This window comes from Ipomoea nil, unplaced genomic scaffold (assembly GCF_001879475.1).
Source record: "Ipomoea nil cultivar Tokyo-kokei standard unplaced genomic scaffold, Asagao_1.1 scaffold1043, whole genome shotgun sequence".
NCBI classification, from domain to species: domain Eukaryota; kingdom Viridiplantae; phylum Streptophyta; class Magnoliopsida; order Solanales; family Convolvulaceae; genus Ipomoea; species Ipomoea nil.
In genome coordinates this window covers 6,045,621-6,066,381 of record NW_017617471.1, presented here as the reverse complement: position 1 = coordinate 6,066,381, position 20,761 = coordinate 6,045,621, and the positions used below count along the sequence as shown (strand labels likewise).

At 33.4% G+C, this 20,761-nt stretch overlaps 3 protein-coding genes across 4 annotated transcripts; all 3 read left to right on the top strand.

Moving 5' to 3' along the window:
* The first annotated feature begins 3,118 nt into the window (after positions 1-3,118).
* LOC109182200 (toxin Tz2-like) lies at positions 3,119-3,898 on the top strand. The gene is made up of 2 exons (XM_019332303.1): positions 3,119-3,211; positions 3,493-3,898. The coding sequence occupies exons 1-2, from the start codon at positions 3,136-3,138 to the stop codon at positions 3,687-3,689; spliced, it is 273 nt and encodes a 90-aa protein (XP_019187848.1). The 5' UTR covers positions 3,119-3,135; the 3' UTR covers positions 3,690-3,898.
* Positions 3,899-9,716: 5,818 nt separating this feature from the next.
* Positions 9,717-10,405, top strand: LOC109182198 (defensin-like protein 17). Its single transcript, XM_019332301.1, has 2 exons — positions 9,717-9,821; positions 10,007-10,405. The coding sequence occupies exons 1-2, from the start codon at positions 9,746-9,748 to the stop codon at positions 10,213-10,215; spliced, it is 285 nt and encodes a 94-aa protein (XP_019187846.1). The 5' UTR covers positions 9,717-9,745; the 3' UTR covers positions 10,216-10,405.
* A 4,090-nt stretch (positions 10,406-14,495) lies between these two features.
* On the top strand, positions 14,496-19,996 carry LOC109182199 (defensin-like protein 19). 2 transcript variants are annotated; one of them, XR_002054341.1, is made up of 3 exons: positions 14,496-14,505; positions 15,607-15,672; positions 19,606-19,996. XR_002054341.1 is itself a non-coding variant. In XM_019332302.1 (2 exons), exons 1-2 carry the CDS (start codon positions 15,597-15,599, stop codon positions 19,803-19,805), a joined length of 276 nt encoding a protein of 91 aa, XP_019187847.1. In that variant the 5' UTR covers positions 15,574-15,596; the 3' UTR covers positions 19,806-19,996. The 2 variants fall into 2 exon arrangements, 1 of the variants encoding a protein (XP_019187847.1); XM_019332302.1 differs by lacking the exon at positions 14,496-14,505 and having other exon boundaries at positions 15,574-15,672.
* The last annotated feature ends 765 nt before the right edge of the window (positions 19,997-20,761 follow it).

Sequence of the window (20,761 nt, the reverse complement as noted above, 5' to 3'; positions counted from 1 at the left end):
GGATTAAAGAACAATATATATGATCACTCTTATCCAAATGTCAATTATTATACTGTAGACTATGATTCATATTATAAGATGAGACATTAGTATACATGTTATTTTTAATATACTGAAAATTTATTTATAATATATTATAAGTTTATTTTTAATACACTAAATGCTCATTTTTAATATATTATATATTCATTTTTAGAATACTTTCTAAAAACTGAACATTTAGTATATTAAAAATAAATATTTATTAGTCACAATGTGTACTATGGTCTACAATATAATTTGCATCCAAACGTCCAATGGATTTGATTTTAAAAATACTTATAAAAATGGATTAAAATTAATGTTGAAAAAATCGCTAGGCATCCTCTAGGCGCTTGGGAACCGCCTAGGGCGCTTAAAGCGTCTAGGCGAGCGCTAAGAACGCCTAGGCGGATGCCTAGAACACCTAGGACGCTTAGGAGGCCGACTGCCTAGCGTCTACGCGCGATTTTTACAACACTGAATTTAAAATTGACATCCTAAAATTTATTACATATATAAAAGACTTGACGTGATTTGCTAATTTTATGGGATAAGGCCCATAGAAAATTGGGCTGTGAATAGTATTGATTTTGGACCCCCACTTCAAGTCATTGTTTACGTTCGCATAAAAGGGCAATTTTGTGTTGTCAAGATTGAAGCTCTTTCCCTCCCGGCAAATTATTGTGTGGACCATGGCCCACACAATGTTATGTGGACCATAATAAAAAATACATTTTTAATATATTAAATGTACATTATTTTTGTACTGAATGTACATTATACAATATAATATACACTTAGAACAAAAATAATGTACATCCACTGAATACAATGTATATTATTTTTGTATTGAATATACATTATTTTATATTGAATGTACATCATTTTATAGTAGACAAAATATGGTCCACACAATAATGATTGTTTCCTCCCACCTAAAGAAGCGATAGATATGAATATTCGGGAGGCTCTTAGTTACAAAGTTTGGGATGTAATAAATTGGAGGTTGAAATTGATGCTCAAATAGTTATTAACGTTATGTGTGAGATTTTTAAGATCCAAAATTTTATTTTATTTTTTTATTTTCTGAATTAATGCACTAATTTCATTTTTCCAAAAAGTTGAACCTCAACCCTAAGGGTCTTACATCCCGACCCGTTGGTGTATTATTTCATTCTTCCAAAAGGCTAAACCTCAACCCTAAGGGCCCCCCACATTTCGGCCCGACAGAGCATTTGGTTGGTGTATTATTTCATGCATATATAAATGGGTGATACATCACTGCTGGCCGGCTGCTTAGCTGCTTTATATACTTTAATTAATGAGAAGTACTCCGATAAGATGGCGTTATCCGATTTTTATGATGGAAGCATACTGACACTTCAACGAAAGAAATACATTTAACATTATTGCCATTTGATCGGACCAGAGATTAATATGTCTTCTGCGTACATGCATGCATGGTTTTTCAATTTCCATATGTAATACTCAGCTCGAACATCACTTTCCCACCCCAAAAAAAGATAAATAAATCACGTAATACTATTGGAATGATTCAATTCAACGTGGTTTAAAAATTAATAATAGGAAAAAATATTTTTAATCTTTGATTATTCTTTGCTAGTCATTTTAGTCCATAACTTTTGATTATTAGAATATATACCTCTAACTTTTCAAAAAAGTTATAGTACGTTTTAACCCATGAAATAACAAAATTATTCAATTCTGTTAAAATATTACATATTACATGGGTACTTTAGTACTTTTTAATATTTCTTCTTGAATTATATCTATTTTTTTGTCTTGATATTTCATTTGTAAAATAAAAATTTGATTTTAAGTGGTATGTGTAGAAAAATATGGACCATGTATCACACTTGAAGAAGAAAAATTTAGAGAAGAAGGTTGTATTTCAGATAAAATACAAAAAAGTTACGTGTTTTTTTCACTTTTGGTCTCCGACTATTAATTTTTTCACATTTGGTCTCATGACTTTTTCAACATTGTTTTTTTTTTTTTTTTAAAACATTGCTACATTTGATCTTCCGACTTTATTTGCGCTCACCAGTGATCAAACTTTTTAATTAGTTGAAAAAAGTCATAGAATATGACTACTTTAACCTTCAACACATGTCACTTGACTATTATGCACTCATGTTCAATAACTTACAAATGCAAATTTGGACATCGTTAATTGGAAATTAGGTCGGAAGACCAAATGCGACAAGGTTTTAAAAATCGTTGGACCAAATGTGAAAAAAGTAATAGTCAAGAACTAAATGTGAAAGTGGTCCATTAATCGTGGGACTAAAAGTGGAAAAAATTTAATACCAAAATTTAAAAAAATTATAAAGAATAAATATAATAATATAATAAAATTTTAAATTAAATACCTATTTCTAAGTACAATTTTAATAGAACTTAATAATTTTGTGTTAAAGCTGTAACTTTTTTGAAAATTTAAAGGTATATAATATAACGTTAAAAAGTTAGGTAGTAAAACAACTAATGTCATGTCTAGCAGGAAACAATTTAAGAACAATTTTTTTTCAATAATAATAATAATAATAATGAGCAGTTAAACTGTGACGACAAACGTAATAAATTAACCATAATCAACCATCAACGTAACCTAGTTAGTGATGGTCAAATTTGATCGGATGTACATGGCCATGGGGATGGTTGTCGTAGAATATATGTGCATGGTGTGTGAACATCAACTTTGAAATTAATAGTGGACATTATATTTACGTTGTCCCCTGCATGCTTAATTGGTTCAAAAAGTCTAACCCCTCAGCTCGCTGCAGATTAATTAATTTAAGAGATAAGAAAGCAAATTCATATTTATAATCAATCAGAACAAACCCAACAGGCTAGCTCAAGTGGCAAATGAGCTCTCTTTGTGGGAAAGAATTCTAGGATAACTTGGGTTCAATTTTCACAAGTGACGATTCCCTTTGAGTTGAGCCAGCTTTTGTGCCTCTCGGAGCGAACTGGGTGGACCTGGACCGTTAAACCCTCGTCATGCTCTTGATTTTGCCCTATAAATACCTGCCTCCCATTCACTTGGATTTGAACATCCCATCCAACTAAGCAGAAAGAAAGCAAATAAAAATGGCAGGAGGATCCGTGATTAGCAAAACAATCTTAATAGCCCTCTTCTTCTGCTTCCTTCTCATCGCATCCTTTGGTGAGTTAACTTAATTAATTAATTCATACTTATTATATGCCCTCTCAGATAACCCTCTTTCTTCATTATTTCCTTATGTATAAAATATTTATATATCTTCTTCCAAAAGGTTGAACCCCAACCCTAAGGCCCCCACCCCGACCCGACAGAGTATTTAGGAAATGTAAATCATGGTAACTCAACTGAACATGAACTATAGAGGCTAGACCTTTGCTCACTGCGCACAAGGAACCCCTCACTTTAAATATTTATATATTTTTGTTTTACGTGTGCCATGGCAGGTGTGGAAACTGCTGAAGCACAGAAAGGAGGTGGTGGTGGCGGTGGCGGCGGCAAGGTCAAGTACTGCATAAAGCCGTCGAGTGGGTGTTGTAAAAGGTGCTTGCCGATGTTAATGTGCAATTCTTGGTGCAAGAAGCAGGGGGCTCACCATGGACAATGCAAAGGGGGCACTTGCTATTGCTACAGAAAATGTTGAAAAACTCTATCTATCTTAGCATGGTGCATATACATATTATATACCTAAATAAGATGCTGCATATATATATATATATATATATATATATATAAATGCTATTATCGTAGCCACTTACTGCGGCAGCTAGACACCATTGCTATCACTATCATCTATCTATGTGTGCGCTAATTATCATTCTGTTTAATATTAAACTTTTGTGTTTTTGGTGTAGTGCATCTCATTATTCAACTTCCATGTAATACTCAGCTCGAACATCACTTTCCCACCACAAAAACTGTTGGATATTTATATATAAATGTATGTTTGACAACTTTAAACATGTTATTAAACTTAAATAATATTTTAGAGTTATGGAGTTGTAAATATTATTTTAAGTTTGGTAAAATGTTAATTGGAAAATACAAAATCCGCGAAAAGTTGAATTTGAAGAGTACTCAATTCCGATCGAAAAGTTAATTTCCGAGCAGTTGACTCCGAAAAGTCAAAATTGACAATTCGGTAGTTGTTGATATTGGCGGAGCCACAATGGGAGCAGCTGCCCCCACTCCCCCCACTCCCATCCCATTTATATAGTGTATGTATAGGTCCCTTGTATAGTAAATGTGTGTTTGAGAACTTCGTTACTAAACTTAAATAATATTTTAGAGTTATCGAGTTGTAAATATTATTTTAAGTTTGGTAGAAATTTATGAAAAATACAAATTCTACAGAAAGTTGAAATTGAAGTTTTGGAGCCGAATAGTTAATTTCTGAGCAGTTACTCCGAAAAGTCGAAATTGACCATTAGGTGGTTGTTGATTTGCTAAACCATGCGGAAGAAAGTTTACTTCCCTTGGTAAATGACTATTCGAAAACCATATTAGTAAATTACTGTTCGGATTATACGCAAGCCGCAGGGAATTAATATTTATTATGGCTAAGTTCGTGGGTTTTGTTGCATGCATATTTAATTTGAGTTAATACCCAAAATTGTCCTCGACTATAGTGGTTTTTCTCTATTTCGTCCTAAACGAATTTGGTGATCTAATATAGTCCCAGACTTTTGTGTTTCGCTCAATTTAGTCCTCCGTTTGTTATTCCGTCAAATTGATGTTAAATAAAGAGACAATTCAATAATATCAATATTGACCTCTCTTTACTTTCAACCTGCGAAGTGAGAAATCTCTCTTTCTTACACGAATTACACCCAGAGTTACTCTCAGACCTACGAATCAAATTTTATATTCGCAGCTTTAGAAGTGATTATGGGAGTAATTCGTAAAAAAAGAGGAATTTCGCACTTCACATGTCTATGAATAAAGAGATGCCAATATTAAAATTACTGAATTGTCTATTTATTTAACAACAAATGGATGGAATAACAAATGGATGACTAAATTGAGCAAAAACACAAAAGTCTGGGATGAAATTGAGTAAAAACACAAAACTCTGGGACTACATTAAGTCACCAAAGTCGTTCAGGATAAAATTTAGAAAAACCACTATAGTCGAAGACGATTTTGGGTATTAACTCTATTTAATTTGTATATGTTTGGAATTATATACTTTGTTCCGATATGCGTACACGCTTGCATCAAGGTATAAATGTGTGTGTGTAAATAAATAAATAAATAAATACATAAATAAATAAATAAATAAATAAATAAATAAATAAATAAATAAATATATATATATATATATATATATATATATATATATATATATATATATATAATTTGTATATCAATTCTTGGACAAAACATGAGATGAGTCTCAGTAATCAGAAAGTGATATGAAAATGATTTATCTGGAAAAGTTCTGAGAAGAGTCAGAAAGGATATATATATATATATATATATATATATATCAATTCTTGGACAGAACATGAGATGAGTCTCAGTAATCAGAAAGTGATATGAAAATGATTTATCTGGAAAAGTTCTGAGAAGAGTCAGAAAGGTTTGAGATGAAAAGTTGATAAAAGTTTGAGAGATGAAAGATTTATTTCATCGTTGTCATATTTTCCTGTGTTATCTGAGTAAATACTTGAGAATATATCTTTATAAAGTTCAATTCTCAGTTACACAACTTAACAATGAAATTTTTGGCAGAGCAATATGAGATTTCTGTATATTGATTTGAGTCTAATTGTACAAGTTTCTCGTGTTAGTTTGAACATATTTGATGGGTTTAAGTTCATGGAATTGATACTTTAATTGTATATTCCATTGTTTTCTCATTTATATATAGTTTTACACTTGTTTTGAATGTTTTACTGTGTTTGTTAGTGTTTTGGAACCATTGTAGATCAATTGCAAAAGGAAAATTCCAGGACGAGTTTGGAGCCGAAATGGACTGAAGAATGCTGAAATAGGGTTTTCGATGCGTCGAGTTTCAAACTCGACGTGTCCAGTTTTTCAGAAAGGTGGTTGTTCAAGACCAGAAGTCTCGACGCGTCGTCGAGAAGTTACAGTGCCTCATCTGAGAAGTCGACGCGTCGAGAGGTCGGGATGGGCCGGTCCAATTTTGGGTGAAAAGTTTACTGTTTTGCCCCTCGCTTGATTCCCGCTATAAAAACCCGCTTTCCTCAACCCTAGATGACCTATGCTGTGTTTTGGTGACAAGAAAGAAGAGAATCAAGAGCTACAAGTTACTTGGGGAAGAAAGAAGAAAAGCTAGGGAGATTTGGGAGAATCACTTGGTCTAACTTTTACTCTCTTTGATAAGCTTGTAAACTCTTATTTTATTGCAATGAATTCTATAGTAGTCATGTATGGTTAATTTCTCTTAGAGATTCTTGGGTAAAGTGTTTATGAACCTATGTACTTGCGTTCTCAAACTCTTTAATATATTTATATTTAGGTTTTAAAATAATACAAAATTGTTTTACTTCATGCTCCATGTTGCTACATGGACCGTGGTCTAGTAAAATTTGGCAGATACCCCAACCCTAAGGGCCCCTCCACACCTCGGCTCGGCAGTATCATGGTACCTCAACTTAACATGAACCACACAGAGGTTCTGAGGTTAGACCTTTGTTTACTGCGCACAAGGAGCCCCCGGTGCCCCCCCCCCCCCCCCTCCCCCCTCACTTTGAGAGGTTGCTCCCACACTGCCAACTTAACATGAACCACACAGAGGTTCGGCCCCACTGCCAACTTAACATGAACCACACTGAGGTTCGGCCCCCTCACTTTGCGAGGTTGCTCCCACACTGCCAACTTAACATGAACCACACAAAGGTTCAGAGAGGTTAGACATTTGCTTACTGTGCACAAGGAGCCCCCCTCACTTTGAGAGGTTGCTCTCACACTGCCAACCCCCCTCACTTTGAGAGGTTGCTCTCACACTGCCAACTTAACATGAACCACACAGAGGTTGCCAACTTAACATGAACCACAGAGGTAGGTTGAGGTTGCTCTCACACTGCCAACTTAACATGAACCACACAGAGGTTCAAAGGTTGGTTTAGGTTGCTCTCACACTGCCAACTTAACATGAACCACAGAGGTAGGTTGAGGTTGCTCTCGCACTGCCAACTTAACATGAACCACAGAGGTTAGACCTTTGTTTACTGCGCACAATGAGCCCCCCTCACTTTGAGAAGTTGTTCTCACACTGCAAACTTAACATGAACCACACAGAGGTTCAGAGGTAACCACACAGAGGGGTTCAGAGGTTGGTTTTGCTCCCACACTGCCAACTTAACATGAACCACACAGAGGTAAACAGAGGTTTTGCTCCCACACTACCAACCTTTGCTTACTGCGCACAATGAGCTCTCCTCACTTTGAGAGGTTGCTCCCACACTGCGACTGGTGAGACTCGATCCGTGGTCATTCTTTTCAAACTTCACCTCTATAACCAGTTGAGCTGCCCATAGATAAATTATTTTACTTCATGCGGGTGTATTATTTCATCTTCTCCCAAGGGGTGTATTATTTCATGCATATATAAATGGGTGATACATCACTGCTGGCCGGCTGATTAGCTGCTTTATATAAATTAATTAATTAGAATTACTCCGATAAGATGGCGTTATCCGATTTTTATGATAGAAGCATACTGACACTTCAACGAAAGAAACACATTAACATTGTTGTCATTTGATCGGATCAGAGATTAATGTGTCTTCTGTATACATGCATGCATGATTTTTCAATTTCCATATGTAATACTCAGCTCGAACATCACTTTCCCACCCAAAAAAAAATAAAAAAAAATCACGTAATACTATTGGAATGATTCAATTCAACGTGGTTTAAAAAAAATAATAATAGGAAAACAAAATATTTTTAGTACTCAATTGTTTTTTGCTAGCCGTTTTAGTCTATGACTTTTTATCGTTACAATATATACTATTGAAAAAGGCTTGATTCAAGCCCGAGCTCGTGTGCGCCGGCACCTGCGGGCACGAATGTCGTTCGGAAATTGGCTGGCCTTACGGGCTAAGTTATGCCAAACTTCGGAAATTATTTTTCCAACACATGCCACTGGATGTGGCCGAAACTGCCGAAACTGTGCTCTCGGCCTAAAGAGGCCGAGACGAGAAAAGGCACTAAGGCCGAAACTTGAAGTTTCGGCCTGGCGGTCGAAACTGGGAGTTTCGACCTACACGAACCTGTGCAGTCTGTGACCGTTGGGTGTTCAATTCCAACACATGCCACTGGATGTGGCCGAAACTGTCGAAACTGTGCTCTCGGCCTAAAGAGGCCAAGACGAGAAAAGGCACTAAGGTCGAAACTTGAAGTTTCGGCCTGGCGGTCGAAACTGGGAGTTTCGGCCTACACGAACCTGTGCAGTCTGTGACCGTTGGGTGTTCAATTCTTACCGTTACGGAATTAATTCTTTGAATTAAATCCAATCTTAAATTTTGAATTGAAACCCATGGTAATGGTTGCTGTTACCAGGTGTAGTGGGGGGTGCCTTAAAGTGTCCTATTAAGAGCTATTTAAATCCTACACCCCTATATAAGGAGGAGTTGGGCAGTAGAGTTTTCACACACAGAAAAATAGAACACGAAAGTTCATCATTTTTAGCCTCAAAACCTCTCTGCTTCTACTCCTTCTTCAAGCCTTACTGTGTTCATAACCGTGTCTTGCTCGCCGGATTCCTTGTTTGAGTGCTCAAACATTGAATCACTAGCAAGTTTTATCCTGCGAAGCCTAGGCCACAACGCTCCTAGCATCTTTGGGAGGTGGCAAATAAGGTTTTAAGGAAAGAGTGCTCACTTGACTCTTGCAAAAACCCAACACCAAACACTAGCCAATTTTCTTCATCTTTTCTTCCCTTCTTTCCAAAAAATAATAGTCATATTTTAATTAATTATTATTTGTTTTCTACCAACGGATCCAACATATACTTCTATTTTTAATAAAAGTTACAGTTTTAACCCATGAAATAATAAAATTATTAAATTCTATTAAAATTTTATTTATTACTTGGGTATTTTAGTAATTTTTTTGGTCTTGATATTTTATTTGTAAAATAAAATAAAAAAGATTTTAACATGTAGAGAAAATATGGATAATGTACCACACTCCATATTTGAAGAGGAAAATTTTAGAGAAGAAATTTGTCAATTCTCTATTTTCAGATAATAAAAAACAATGAGTTTTTTTTTTTTTTTTCACTTTCGGTCCCCGACTATTAATTTTTCCACATTTAAGAACAAAAAAATTTATTTTTTCAATAATAATAATAATAATAAGGAACAGTTAAACCGTGACGACCAACGTACTAAATTAACCATAATCAACCATCAACGTAACCTAGCTAGTGATGGTCAAATTTGATCGGATGTACATGGCGGGGGATGTACGGAAACTCAAATTTTAAATAGTGGATATTTACGTTGTCCCCTGCATGCTTAACTTGGTTCAAAAAGTCTAACCCCTCAGCTCGCTGCGCTGCAGATTAATTTAAGAGATAAGAAAACAAATTCATATTTATATATAATCAATCTTAACCCTCGTCATGTTCATGATTTTGCACTATAAATAGCTGCTTCCCATTCACTTGGATTTGCACATCATATCCCATCCAACTAAGCATAGATATATAAAAAGCAAATAAAAATGGCAGGAGGATCCGTGATTAGCAAGTCAATCTTTATAGCTCTCTTCTTCTGCTTCCTTCTCATCGCATCCTTTGGTGGGTATACTTTATATATGCCCTCTCTCATCCGCCTGCACTTTCTTCTTTTTCTTCATTATTTCCTGCTATATATAAGGCTTTATATATATTAGAGCTCTTGAGATCAATTCTAGCTTGTCCCGTACGTTCTATCTTATGTAAAAAGTATTTATATATATTTTGTTTTACGTATGCCATGGCAGGTGTGGAAACTGCTGAAGCACAGAGAGGTGGTGGTGGTGGTGGCGGCGGCGGCGGCGGCGGTGGTGGCAAGGGCAAGTTATGCGGAAAGCCGGCGAGAGGGTGGAGTGGAAAGTGCAGTAAGCCGAGGTGCAATTCTTGGTGCAGGAGCAGGGAAAGGGCTGAGCGTGGAGACTGTAAAAGGACATGCTATTGCTACAAAAAATGCTGAAGAACTATATAAATCCTATATCTATCTTGGCATGGTGCATATATATTATATACCTAAATAAGATGCTGCATATATAAGTGCTATTATAGTAGCTACTTACTGCGGCAGACACCATTGCTATCACTGTCGTCTATCTATGTGTGCTATTGTTATTCTGTTTAATGTTAAACTTTTTTGTTTTTGGTGTGCATCTCATTATTGTGCCAATGCCGCGCCCAATGATACGTAACAATTTATTGGTAGGACTTAATTACCATCCTTAATAGTCATATAAAATGAAGTAATAATCTTAACAATGTACGAAATATAACAGATTGCCATGAAATAATAATTATTATGAAATGTAATAAATGAGATTAGTCCATATCTTAATAACACTAATTAACAATGCCAATTAATAATAACTACTATAACTAAATTACCATTTCAAAGGCAATATACCAACTATAATGCTTTTTGCCATAATTTTAAAAGACTTACTATTATTATTAAGCCCTGAAAACGATTGATGGATTAAAAAAACATAATCAACTTAAACAATAGTTATAATTGGCAAATTATGCTGTGCAACCGTGTGCACCATATATGCATGGTGCCCACGGAATTGAATCCATAATTTCTATACTATAGATCCATAATTTCTGTAATATAGATTCATAATTTTTATACTATAGATTCATAATTATTGAACACTATATTCACAATTACAAAATTCTATGTTCATATTCCCAATTGTTGAACTCTTTATTCACAAATCACTGAACTATATGTTCATAATTTGATAACTATACAGTTTAGAAATTATGAATCTATAGTATAGAAATTATGAATCTATAGTATACAAATTATGAATCTACAGTATATAAATTATGAATCTACAGTATATAATTTATGAATCTATAGTATAGAAATTATGGATCCAATTCCGTGTGCACCTTGCATGGTGCAGACGGTTACACAGCATTACGCTTCGTTATAATTCTTAATGGCCAAAATAATAATTTTAGCCTTAATGGGTCAAAAATAGGTCCAAGACAATAACTATAGCACTTAATTGCTCAAATTAGGCAACCCAGCCTCGTCACAACTGTCTCTCCTGGTGGCAACGCCAGCATCGTCGTCGTCCTACGCCGCAAAGCCTCGGATCCCTTTTGTCGTTGCCTGGAAGGCGTTGACGAAACATCGCCCTCCCACGCAGCGCCTAATGGCACTGGATGCAACTACCGTCGCCTCCCCTCGTCGTCAACCGCAGCCGGAATCAGATACCGGTGAACACAATCCGATGATTCTCCGGGAAAATCAAGCAGTTGGGAAAAATAATTCCAACACTCCAAATCAATTACAAATAATTCTTTCAAAATATACATGCCAAATTTCGAAAAAATTAGAATGAATGTAATTGAAACCAAAGCATATACAAACGCTTGATGTATATGAAAAAATTGTTGTTGATTTTAGGCAATACAATCAACTAGGCAGAGATTATAAAGGCTCTGATATCATATATTAGATCTAAATATTGTATAATCTCGTTGTAGCGGAAGCGGAAATGGAAGCAATGTTGATCTCCAACCATAGTTGGTGGATCTTGTTGTGTTGCCTTTTGAACGGTAGACATGCAGAGTGTTAGTTGTTTTGTCTCATACTTGATTCAGAACCCTAGATGGTGTATTGGTATTTTCTGAGCAGTATGAGTACCATAACTTTAGGTGCTATATAATGTATATCTTATATCCCATCAGTACAGGCTTTATATATGCATAATGGTGGAATAGAGACTAAACCTAGTTGTCCAGTCCAACCAAACTACTTAATGGGCTTAATACACTTGCACCACATAATTAAGACACATAATATATAATATATATTATACGGGAAAGTCTTACATGATAATATTGTCACGTACGTTATATATGATGTACGTTGTTGTTGTTGTACATTTATACTTCATACAGATGTGCACAGTGCATACAGCATACTTCACCTGCAAATAGGGATGGCAATGGGGCGGGGCGGGGGCGGGGAGTATATACTCCCCGTCCCCGTCCCCGCAACCCTGTCCCCATCCCCGTCCCCGTCCCCGTCCCCGGCGGGGAATTGAAAATATTCCCCATCCCCGTCCCCACGGGGAATTAGGCGGGGACGGGGATTCCCCATTCCCCGTCAACTATTAGTCAAAATGTTAAACAATTGTAATTTAAAAAAATAATAATAATAATTTAAGTTCTAATTTTAAAAATTAAAGTACCAAGTCTACAATATATATATATATATATATATATATATATATATATATATATATATATATATAGTATACTGTAGCATTACTGTCACTTATATATACTATATACTATAATGGCAACATTAATTATATATATAGCTCATTACAACATTAATGGTACATATACTACATATATATAGTTCATTACAGCACTGTACAGTACATATATATATATATATATATATATATATATATATATATATATAATTATTCGGGGACGGGGCGGGGCGGGGAGGGGTATCCCTGTCCCCGGCGGGGAATCACACGTATTCCCCGTCCCCGTCCCCGTTCCCCGAAAATTTTCCCCATCCCCATCTTTGTCGGAGCGGGGATCGGAGATCCCCGTCGGGGACGGGGCACATTGCCATCCCTACCTGCAAAAGATTTGATAAGTCTAGACGCCGGGTGTCTAGTGCTAAATAGTATTAATCCTACGTGATTATACTGTATAGTTCAAAAGGTCAAATGTATACTAATTATATGCACGTAATGACGCTTCATGCTTCTAATATATCACATATTTTTGGTGTATTTCATTATATTGGAGGAAGAAAAATAAATAATAAAACTTATAACTCACTCCTTTTTTTTTTTTAACAAAACAAAACATGTCTTATCCGTAAAAACAAAAAAGTAAAATATAAAATAAAATATTGAAATACATGTAATATTACTCAATATAAAAAATGTGTGCATACTTCACCAGCTGGCTGCTTAGCTACTGTATATTATGCATGATCTGCCCACTTCCTGTTTAGTGCAGAGTAAAAATATGAGAGATAAGCTAAGATGGCGTTTTCAGATTTTCATGATGGAAGCATACTACTGACAGTTTAACCGTACCAAAGAAGTACATTATTGTCATTTGATCGAATTGAATTTGCTGGCTGCTGCAGTGCTGCATCATGCATGCAGCTTAACAAATGGTTAATTCATCAGCTCCAGGCTAGTACAAGTGATTGATCACCTAACCTCGAATCATGGCGGGCGAGGTAAGGTGAGATTTCAAACTCCACTTTAAACATTATTGGAGTTGCACTTCCTAGTTTATAGAGTTGGGCTTTCGAATGAAGTTGGAGTAGGGCGTCGGTTGGACTCTAATAATACGCAGTAAGGCGGGAGACTTACTGGTCGAAAGGTTACTAGTACTGACTCCTCCCGTGACTCTAGGGGCGGGGAGGTGAATGCTAGATTAATTAAAGGTTAATTCCACCAAAGGTCCCTTGTCGTTGGTGGCAATTTCAAATTTAGTTACAGATTATTAGTTTTTAGACATTTATAGTCCTTCTCATGATTTTTTTTTCTATTTTTAGTAAGAGCATTTTTGTCTCTTTATATTTTTCATTTGTTATTTTTCCAGTTTCAATTGATTTATTTGGTTTAGAACTTAACTAAAAACCGGTTGAAAAATATAGTTACTAAAAAGCAGAGGTTACCTAAAGTTCTAAACCGATTAAACCGGTTGAAACCCGAAAAATAACAAAAGGAAAAATATGGAAAAGGCAAAAATGCCCTTACTAAAATATGAAAAGTCATAAGAAGGACTAAAAGTATCCAAAAACAAATAGTCTGGGATGTTAAATGGCAAAAACGATAGTTTGGTACTAAATTTGGAATTACCACTAAACACAAGGGACCTCGGGTGGAATTAACTCATTAATTAATCTGGAACAAATTGAGAAATCTATGTATCAAAATAAATAAATATAAATGATTAATTCAACTTTCACATAACATTCGGCTCGAACATCATTTTCTCCGGACCCCAAAAAACAAAACATCACGTAACACTATTGGAAAGATTCAATGCGGTTAAACAAATTTAAAAAAAAAATTATAAAAAGGAGCAGTTGATCGATCGAACAGCCACGACCAACATACTAAATTAACCATAACCAACCATCAAACCTAGTCATGGTCAAATAAATTTTATCAGATTTAGATGGGGAGTGGGATCGCTGTCGTACATGGTGTACATTACGGAACGTAAAGTTTTAAAATAATGGCCAGTTGTTCCTGCATGTTTGGTTCTAAAAGTCTAACACCCCGCTGCAGACGTGCGATATGATCACTGCATGCCATAACCTGATCTCTGGGCATCATTCAGAGACCTTGACTGACCAATTAGAAACGATGAAAAATTCATTTGCCCAGAGAGCACAGACAAGGATGATAATTTGAGAACTGATAAGGTGACTCGCAATTTTTCTCATACAACTGCTCTAATCTTGGACAGAGATTCAGGTGGCTTATGATTACTAGCATGGACGGATTCAGAAAATTATCTAAGTGATGACGAAGTTTAAATGAAGTTAGAAATGTCAATGACAATAGGATGCTTTTGATAGATTAAATGATAGTTAGGGTTGAAGCAAAAAATAGGGTGAAAATATTTATGACAAAATATGAAACATAATCAATTAGACAAAATAATTTGAATAAAATTATATTCATAAATACTTTTTAATTTTAATCTTTAAATTTTTCTAAATTAATTCGAATACAATTAAGTATAATATAAACTTGTATATTACATTAATTAAATGATTCATAAAAAGTAGACTAAAAAATTATTAAATTTATATGTAAAGGGATGAAAGAGATAAAATAATAAGCAAGAGTAGATAAGGAAAAGTGCTATTAATGAGATTTAAATCTGAAACCATATGCTTTTCAAGCATCAAATTTAGAGTTCAATCAACTAAACTAGTTAAATTATTAACAATTAAAAATAAATATTGAATTTATATAGCATTTAATGCTATATATATATAACATACTAACACAATTACACAATCTATAATCCTATAAGTTATAACACACTAACACAATTACACAAACCAAAATAACATGTATTAAATACTAAATATATATACAAAATATATATGTATTAGCAGGTCGCGGGCTAAACGCGTGACCCGCCCCGCCTGGACCCGTGACTCAGGCGGGACGGGCTAAAAAGCCCGCCTCCTGGCGGATCAAAATTTGAAGAACCCGTCCCCTACCAACGGCGGTACGGGACGGGTCGACCCGGCGGGTAAAACCCATTTTTGACGGCTCTACATCCAACTAAGCATATATATATAGAAAGCAAATAAAAATGGCAGGAGGATCCGTGATTAGCAAGACAATCTTTATAGCTCTCTTCTTCTGCTTCCTTCTCATCGCATCCTTTGGTGGGTATACTTTATATATGCCCTCTCTCATCCGCCTGCACTTTCTTCTTTTTCTTCATTATTACCTGCTATATATAACTATATATAAGGCTTTATATATACTAGTATTTGCAACGCACGGAATGAATTTGTTATAATATTTTAAATTGTAAAAAATGCCCTCTATAATATGCCAATTATCGATGTCACCCATGAATTATGAGTGGTGTAAATATTACCCCTCAATTATCAAAATGGTGCACATATAGCCCCTTCCGTAACGGACCTGTGGTTTCCCACCACTGTCCCTCGCTGGCACTTCGAATTGAGGAGGGAAAAAACAATTAAATTATATATTTACTCCAACTTAATGGTGTCGTACACTAACGGGGAACCACATGTCCGTTACGGGAGGGGCTATATGTGCACCGTTTTGATAATTGAGGGGCAACATTTACACCACTCATAATTCAGGGGTGACATTGATAATTGGCATATTATAGAGGGACATTTTTTACAATTTTCCCTTGAAGAATTGAGTTGCACCGATTATGTTTTCTGATGTTATCAATACTTGAATTCGAGTAAATAATTGCCCAATTAATAGTTAACGTGTAGATATACGCATTCGGTGCTGCAACTTTAGAGATTTTATATATCAGTGTTTAGAATTTGTATTAATTGGACTAATTAGCTCGTTGTCTAGCAACTCAGTTATAGAAATTATTTATACGGAAGATATATTTTCTATGTAGATGTATAGCAATTTTGTCATCTTTGTATATAAAAAACCATAATATCAATAACTTGAATTATACATTATTGAAAATTTCTTTGTAGACATTGGTAGTATTAACGGAATTTTATCCATCCTCATCTAGAGTTAAAACCATCAGACCATCAGGATGGATGACTTGGGAAAAATTCACATACAATTAACCGTGATTAAAGACGGGTTTTTTTAGTAATAACTCAACGTGAGTTGGTGTTTGACCCTGACTTTTGTTGATAGTCATGGCATATGCGAGCATCAACGTGAATTGTTTTCATTAGAACTTGAATGGCAATCTCGTATCAGAAGGGCGAAAGACATTTTAATTGAAGATTTTACTTTTATTAATAGTATAAATATAGATTGGTGTAAATAATAATTAATAAATTATTATTTCCTTATAAAATTACATAGAATTTCAAATGGGTTTTCTCATTTATTACGCAGAATTTGTTTCCATTATTCTCACAATTATAATGGTTTAATTATTCTCAGCATTTGATAACCATCATCCATTTTTAAGTACACATTGACTTCAATGTGTGATAAAAATTCATTAGATATTAGTTAATTTTTATATAAAATTTTGTTACCAATTAAGCTTTATTAAATTTTTTTTACCAATTAATTAATATTCATATTCATTTGGGCGGGAATGTTGAAGATGAGAATTTTACTTTTATTAATAGTATAAATTGGTGTAAATAATAATTAATAAATTATTATTTGTTTATAAAATTACGCAAAATTTCAAACGAATTTTCTCATTTGTTACGCAGAATTTGTATCCATTATTTTTATAATTATAATAATTTAATTATTCTCATAATTTGGTAACCATTTTTCATTTTTATATACATATTGACTTTAATCTGTGGTAACAATTCATTAGATATTAGTTAATTTTCATATAAAATTTTGTTACCAATTAAGCTTTATTATTTTTTACTAATTAATTAATATTCATATTAATTTGGGTTGGGATGTTGTAAAGGAGGATTTTACTTTTATTAAAGTCATTTCACTAAGAACTTGGAGGGTGTGGTTGAGTGAAAGGGACGCATCCATCCATATTAACCAAAGGCAAGGATTTGATCATTGCCTTTGGGAATGGAGCAACTTTAAATCTCCAGGCCAGCCCTTTCACCCAAAAGAGGGGCATTAGTCACTTTATCTAATCATGTTATATTAATTTCATTTTGAAATCATTGGTTCACATATTTGATTTATTTATTTTTTCTTTAATTATTCTCGTTGTAAAAATAAATGGTATTGCAATAATTAATTTATAATATATATCAAATTGTATTTTTTTTAAATGTAAAATTTTCTCATGTTTAGGGATTAAAAATAATTAAAAATTATTTTTTATTAGTAAGTATTTTTATTTCTAAAATATTTTCCAGCAACTCAAACACTCCCTTAGTCTCTAATAAAAAACTGAAAAATAAAAGTTATTTCATTAAGAAAATTAAAACTAATTAAAGTAAATCTAATCATGCTATATTTATTTGTAACTGTATATTAATTTTATTTTGAAATCATTGGTTCACATCTTTGAATTATTTATTTTTTTCTTTAACTATTATAAACAAAAATTATGATATTTATCAACTTTTATTTAAATATATATATATATATATGTATATATATATATATATATATATACACACACACATGTTATGAGGGGTTAAAAAATATTTTAAATTATTTTTTATTAGTATGTATTTTTATTTTAAAATATTTTCCAGCAATCCAAACACTCCCTTAGGCTCCCATAAAAAAAAACTGTTAAAGAAAAGTCATTTCATTAAGGAAATTAAAACTAATTAAAGTAAATCTAATCATGCTATATTTATTTGTAATTGTATATTAATTTCATTTTGAAATCATTGGTTCACATTTTTGAATTATTTATTTTTTTCTTTAACTATTATAAACAAAAATTTGATATTTACCAAATTGTATTTTAAAAAATATATAACATTACACATGTTATGAGGGATTAAAAAATATTTTAAATTATTTTTTATTTGTATGTATTTTTATTTTAAAATATTTTTCAACAATCCAAACAATCCCTTAGCCTCCCATAAAAAAACTGACAAACAATCCCTTAGCCTCCCATATGTGTTCTCCTGCCTCAAAGCCTAATGAATCATACACATGTTGCATCTTAAATGCACGTAGATATAGACATTCAATTTTTTTTTATTATTTTTTTTAGAATGCTAATCGATTCACTGATAGTTGAAGGTAGATAACAATACTTATAATATGAAATTAAACCTTTTGGAAGAATAATATGAAATTAAACTCAAATCCAAGTTACTTTACATCTATTAACCCCTAATTGAGATTATATAAAAAGGAAACATAGATTTAAATGATTTCATCTAAGAGCTTGTAAATATTGTGACTGCTTTAGTGTTTTTAGAGAGACAACGTGCTTTACCAATTTGCCGGGAAGAACCAATCTCATGCCGGTCTGGATCTCGCGGGAAGTGATTATCGGCTTCTTGTTGTAGTGGGCCAAGCGAGTCACCTCTTTGGCGAGCTTCAAGAAGATATCGTTGATGAAGCTATTCATGATGTCCAAACTGCAAAACATATTGAAGTACGTGAGAATATAGTTTAAAAAATGTAGAAAATTCATACAAAAAGAAAGCAGAGAGATGAGTATAATAATTGAAAATATTATACTCAGAAGAAGCTCTGAGAAAATATTATTGAAAATATTATACTCAGAGAGATGAGAAAATGAGTCTGAGATTCTTTGATTGAAGAAGCTCTTATATTTATAGGTAGAAAATATTTATTCAGAAGGAAAGTATAATAATTTATTTATTTAAAGGAAAATATAATAATTTATTTATTTAAGGGAAAATATAATAATTTATTTATTTAAGGTAATAAAATTATTATTATTATTATTATTATTATTATTATTATTATTTATTTATTTATTTATTTATTTAATTTCTATTTTACATTTACTTACCAAATAAGTTTTACTACAAAAGTTTTGGGGAGAAAATTTGTTAGGAGGATTTTACTTATATATATATATAGAATATATAGATATAGATTAGAGCTCTTGAGATGAATTCTAGCTTGTCCCGTACGTTCTATCTTATGTAAAAAGTATTTATATATATTTTGTTTTACGTATGCCATGGCAGGTGTGGAAACTGCTGAAGCACAGAGAGGAGGTGGTGGTGGTGGCGGCGGCGGCGGCGGTAAGGGCAAGTTATGCCGAAAGCCGGCGAGAGGGTGGACTGGAAAGTGCAGTAAGCCGAGGTGCAATTCTTGGTGCAGGGGCAGGGAAAGGGCTGAGCGTGGAGACTGTAAAAGGACTTGCTATTGCTACAAGAAATGCTGAAAAACTATATAAATCCTATATCTATCTTGGCATGGTGCATATATATTATATACCTAAATAAGATGCTGCATATATAAGTGCTATTATAGTAGCTACTTACTGCGGCAGACACCATTGCTATCACTATCGTCTATCTATGTGTGCTAATTATTATTCTGTTTAATATTAAACTTTTTTGTTTTTGGTGTGCATCTCATTATTCTTTCAATGCCGTGCCCGATGATACATAACAATTTATTGGTAGGACTTAATTATCATCTCATGTAAAATGAGGTGGTAATCTTACCAATGTACCAAATATAACATATTGCAATCAGGGCCGGTCCTATCATTTTATAGGCCCGGGGCAAATAAGGAAAAATGGCCCTATAGGAACAGTTATGCCACACCTGGGTTCACTTTGCAAGGTAGATTCGGGTCAAAATACACAATTTATATACTTAATGTTCACAATTTAAATTGTATACATTCAGTATGTAAATTGTGAATATTTATTATACAAAATTGTGAACATTCAATACATAAAATTGTAAACATTTAGTATGTAAATTGTGAATATTCAGTATATAAAATTATAAATATTCAGTAGGTAAAATGTGAACATTCAGTATATAAATTGTGTCAGTATATTTCATAGACCTAGTCAACATATGCCTTCAATTCCTTCATAAATAAACGAATAAAGAAATTTAAAACCAAAATAAAATCAATCTTCAAATAATAAAATTACTAAATTTACATTTTCATTTTACACAAAGAATACTAAATAGAATTAAAAGACAAATAAAATTCTTAATTCTTAAGTTTAACTAGTTAAGAATCCCAAATCCCAAATAGAATTAAAACACAGATAAGATTCTTAATTATTAAGGTTAACTGGTTAAATAAAATTAAAAAGACAATTGGAATACCTATCAGTTTATTTGATGGAATTAAAATACAATTCGGCAGTTTGC

Excerpts from the sequence above, each read along its gene's own strand:
- LOC109182198 (XM_019332301.1), top strand. The coding sequence starts at position 9,746 with ATGGCAGGAGGATCCGTGATTAGCAAGTCAATCTTTATAGCTCTCTTC. Across the intron at positions 9,822-10,006 it reads CCTTCTCATCGCATCCTTTG|GTGTGGAAACTGCTGAAGCA; the intron begins GTGGGTATACTT and ends ATGCCATGGCAG.
- LOC109182199 (XM_019332302.1), top strand. The coding sequence starts at position 15,597 with ATGGCAGGAGGATCCGTGATTAGCAAGACAATCTTTATAGCTCTCTTC. Across the intron at positions 15,673-19,605 it reads CCTTCTCATCGCATCCTTTG|GTGTGGAAACTGCTGAAGCA; the intron begins GTGGGTATACTT and ends ATGCCATGGCAG.
- LOC109182200 (XM_019332303.1), top strand. The coding sequence starts at position 3,136 with ATGGCAGGAGGATCCGTGATTAGCAAAACAATCTTAATAGCCCTCTTC. Across the intron at positions 3,212-3,492 it reads CCTTCTCATCGCATCCTTTG|GTGTGGAAACTGCTGAAGCA; the intron begins GTGAGTTAACTT and ends GTGCCATGGCAG.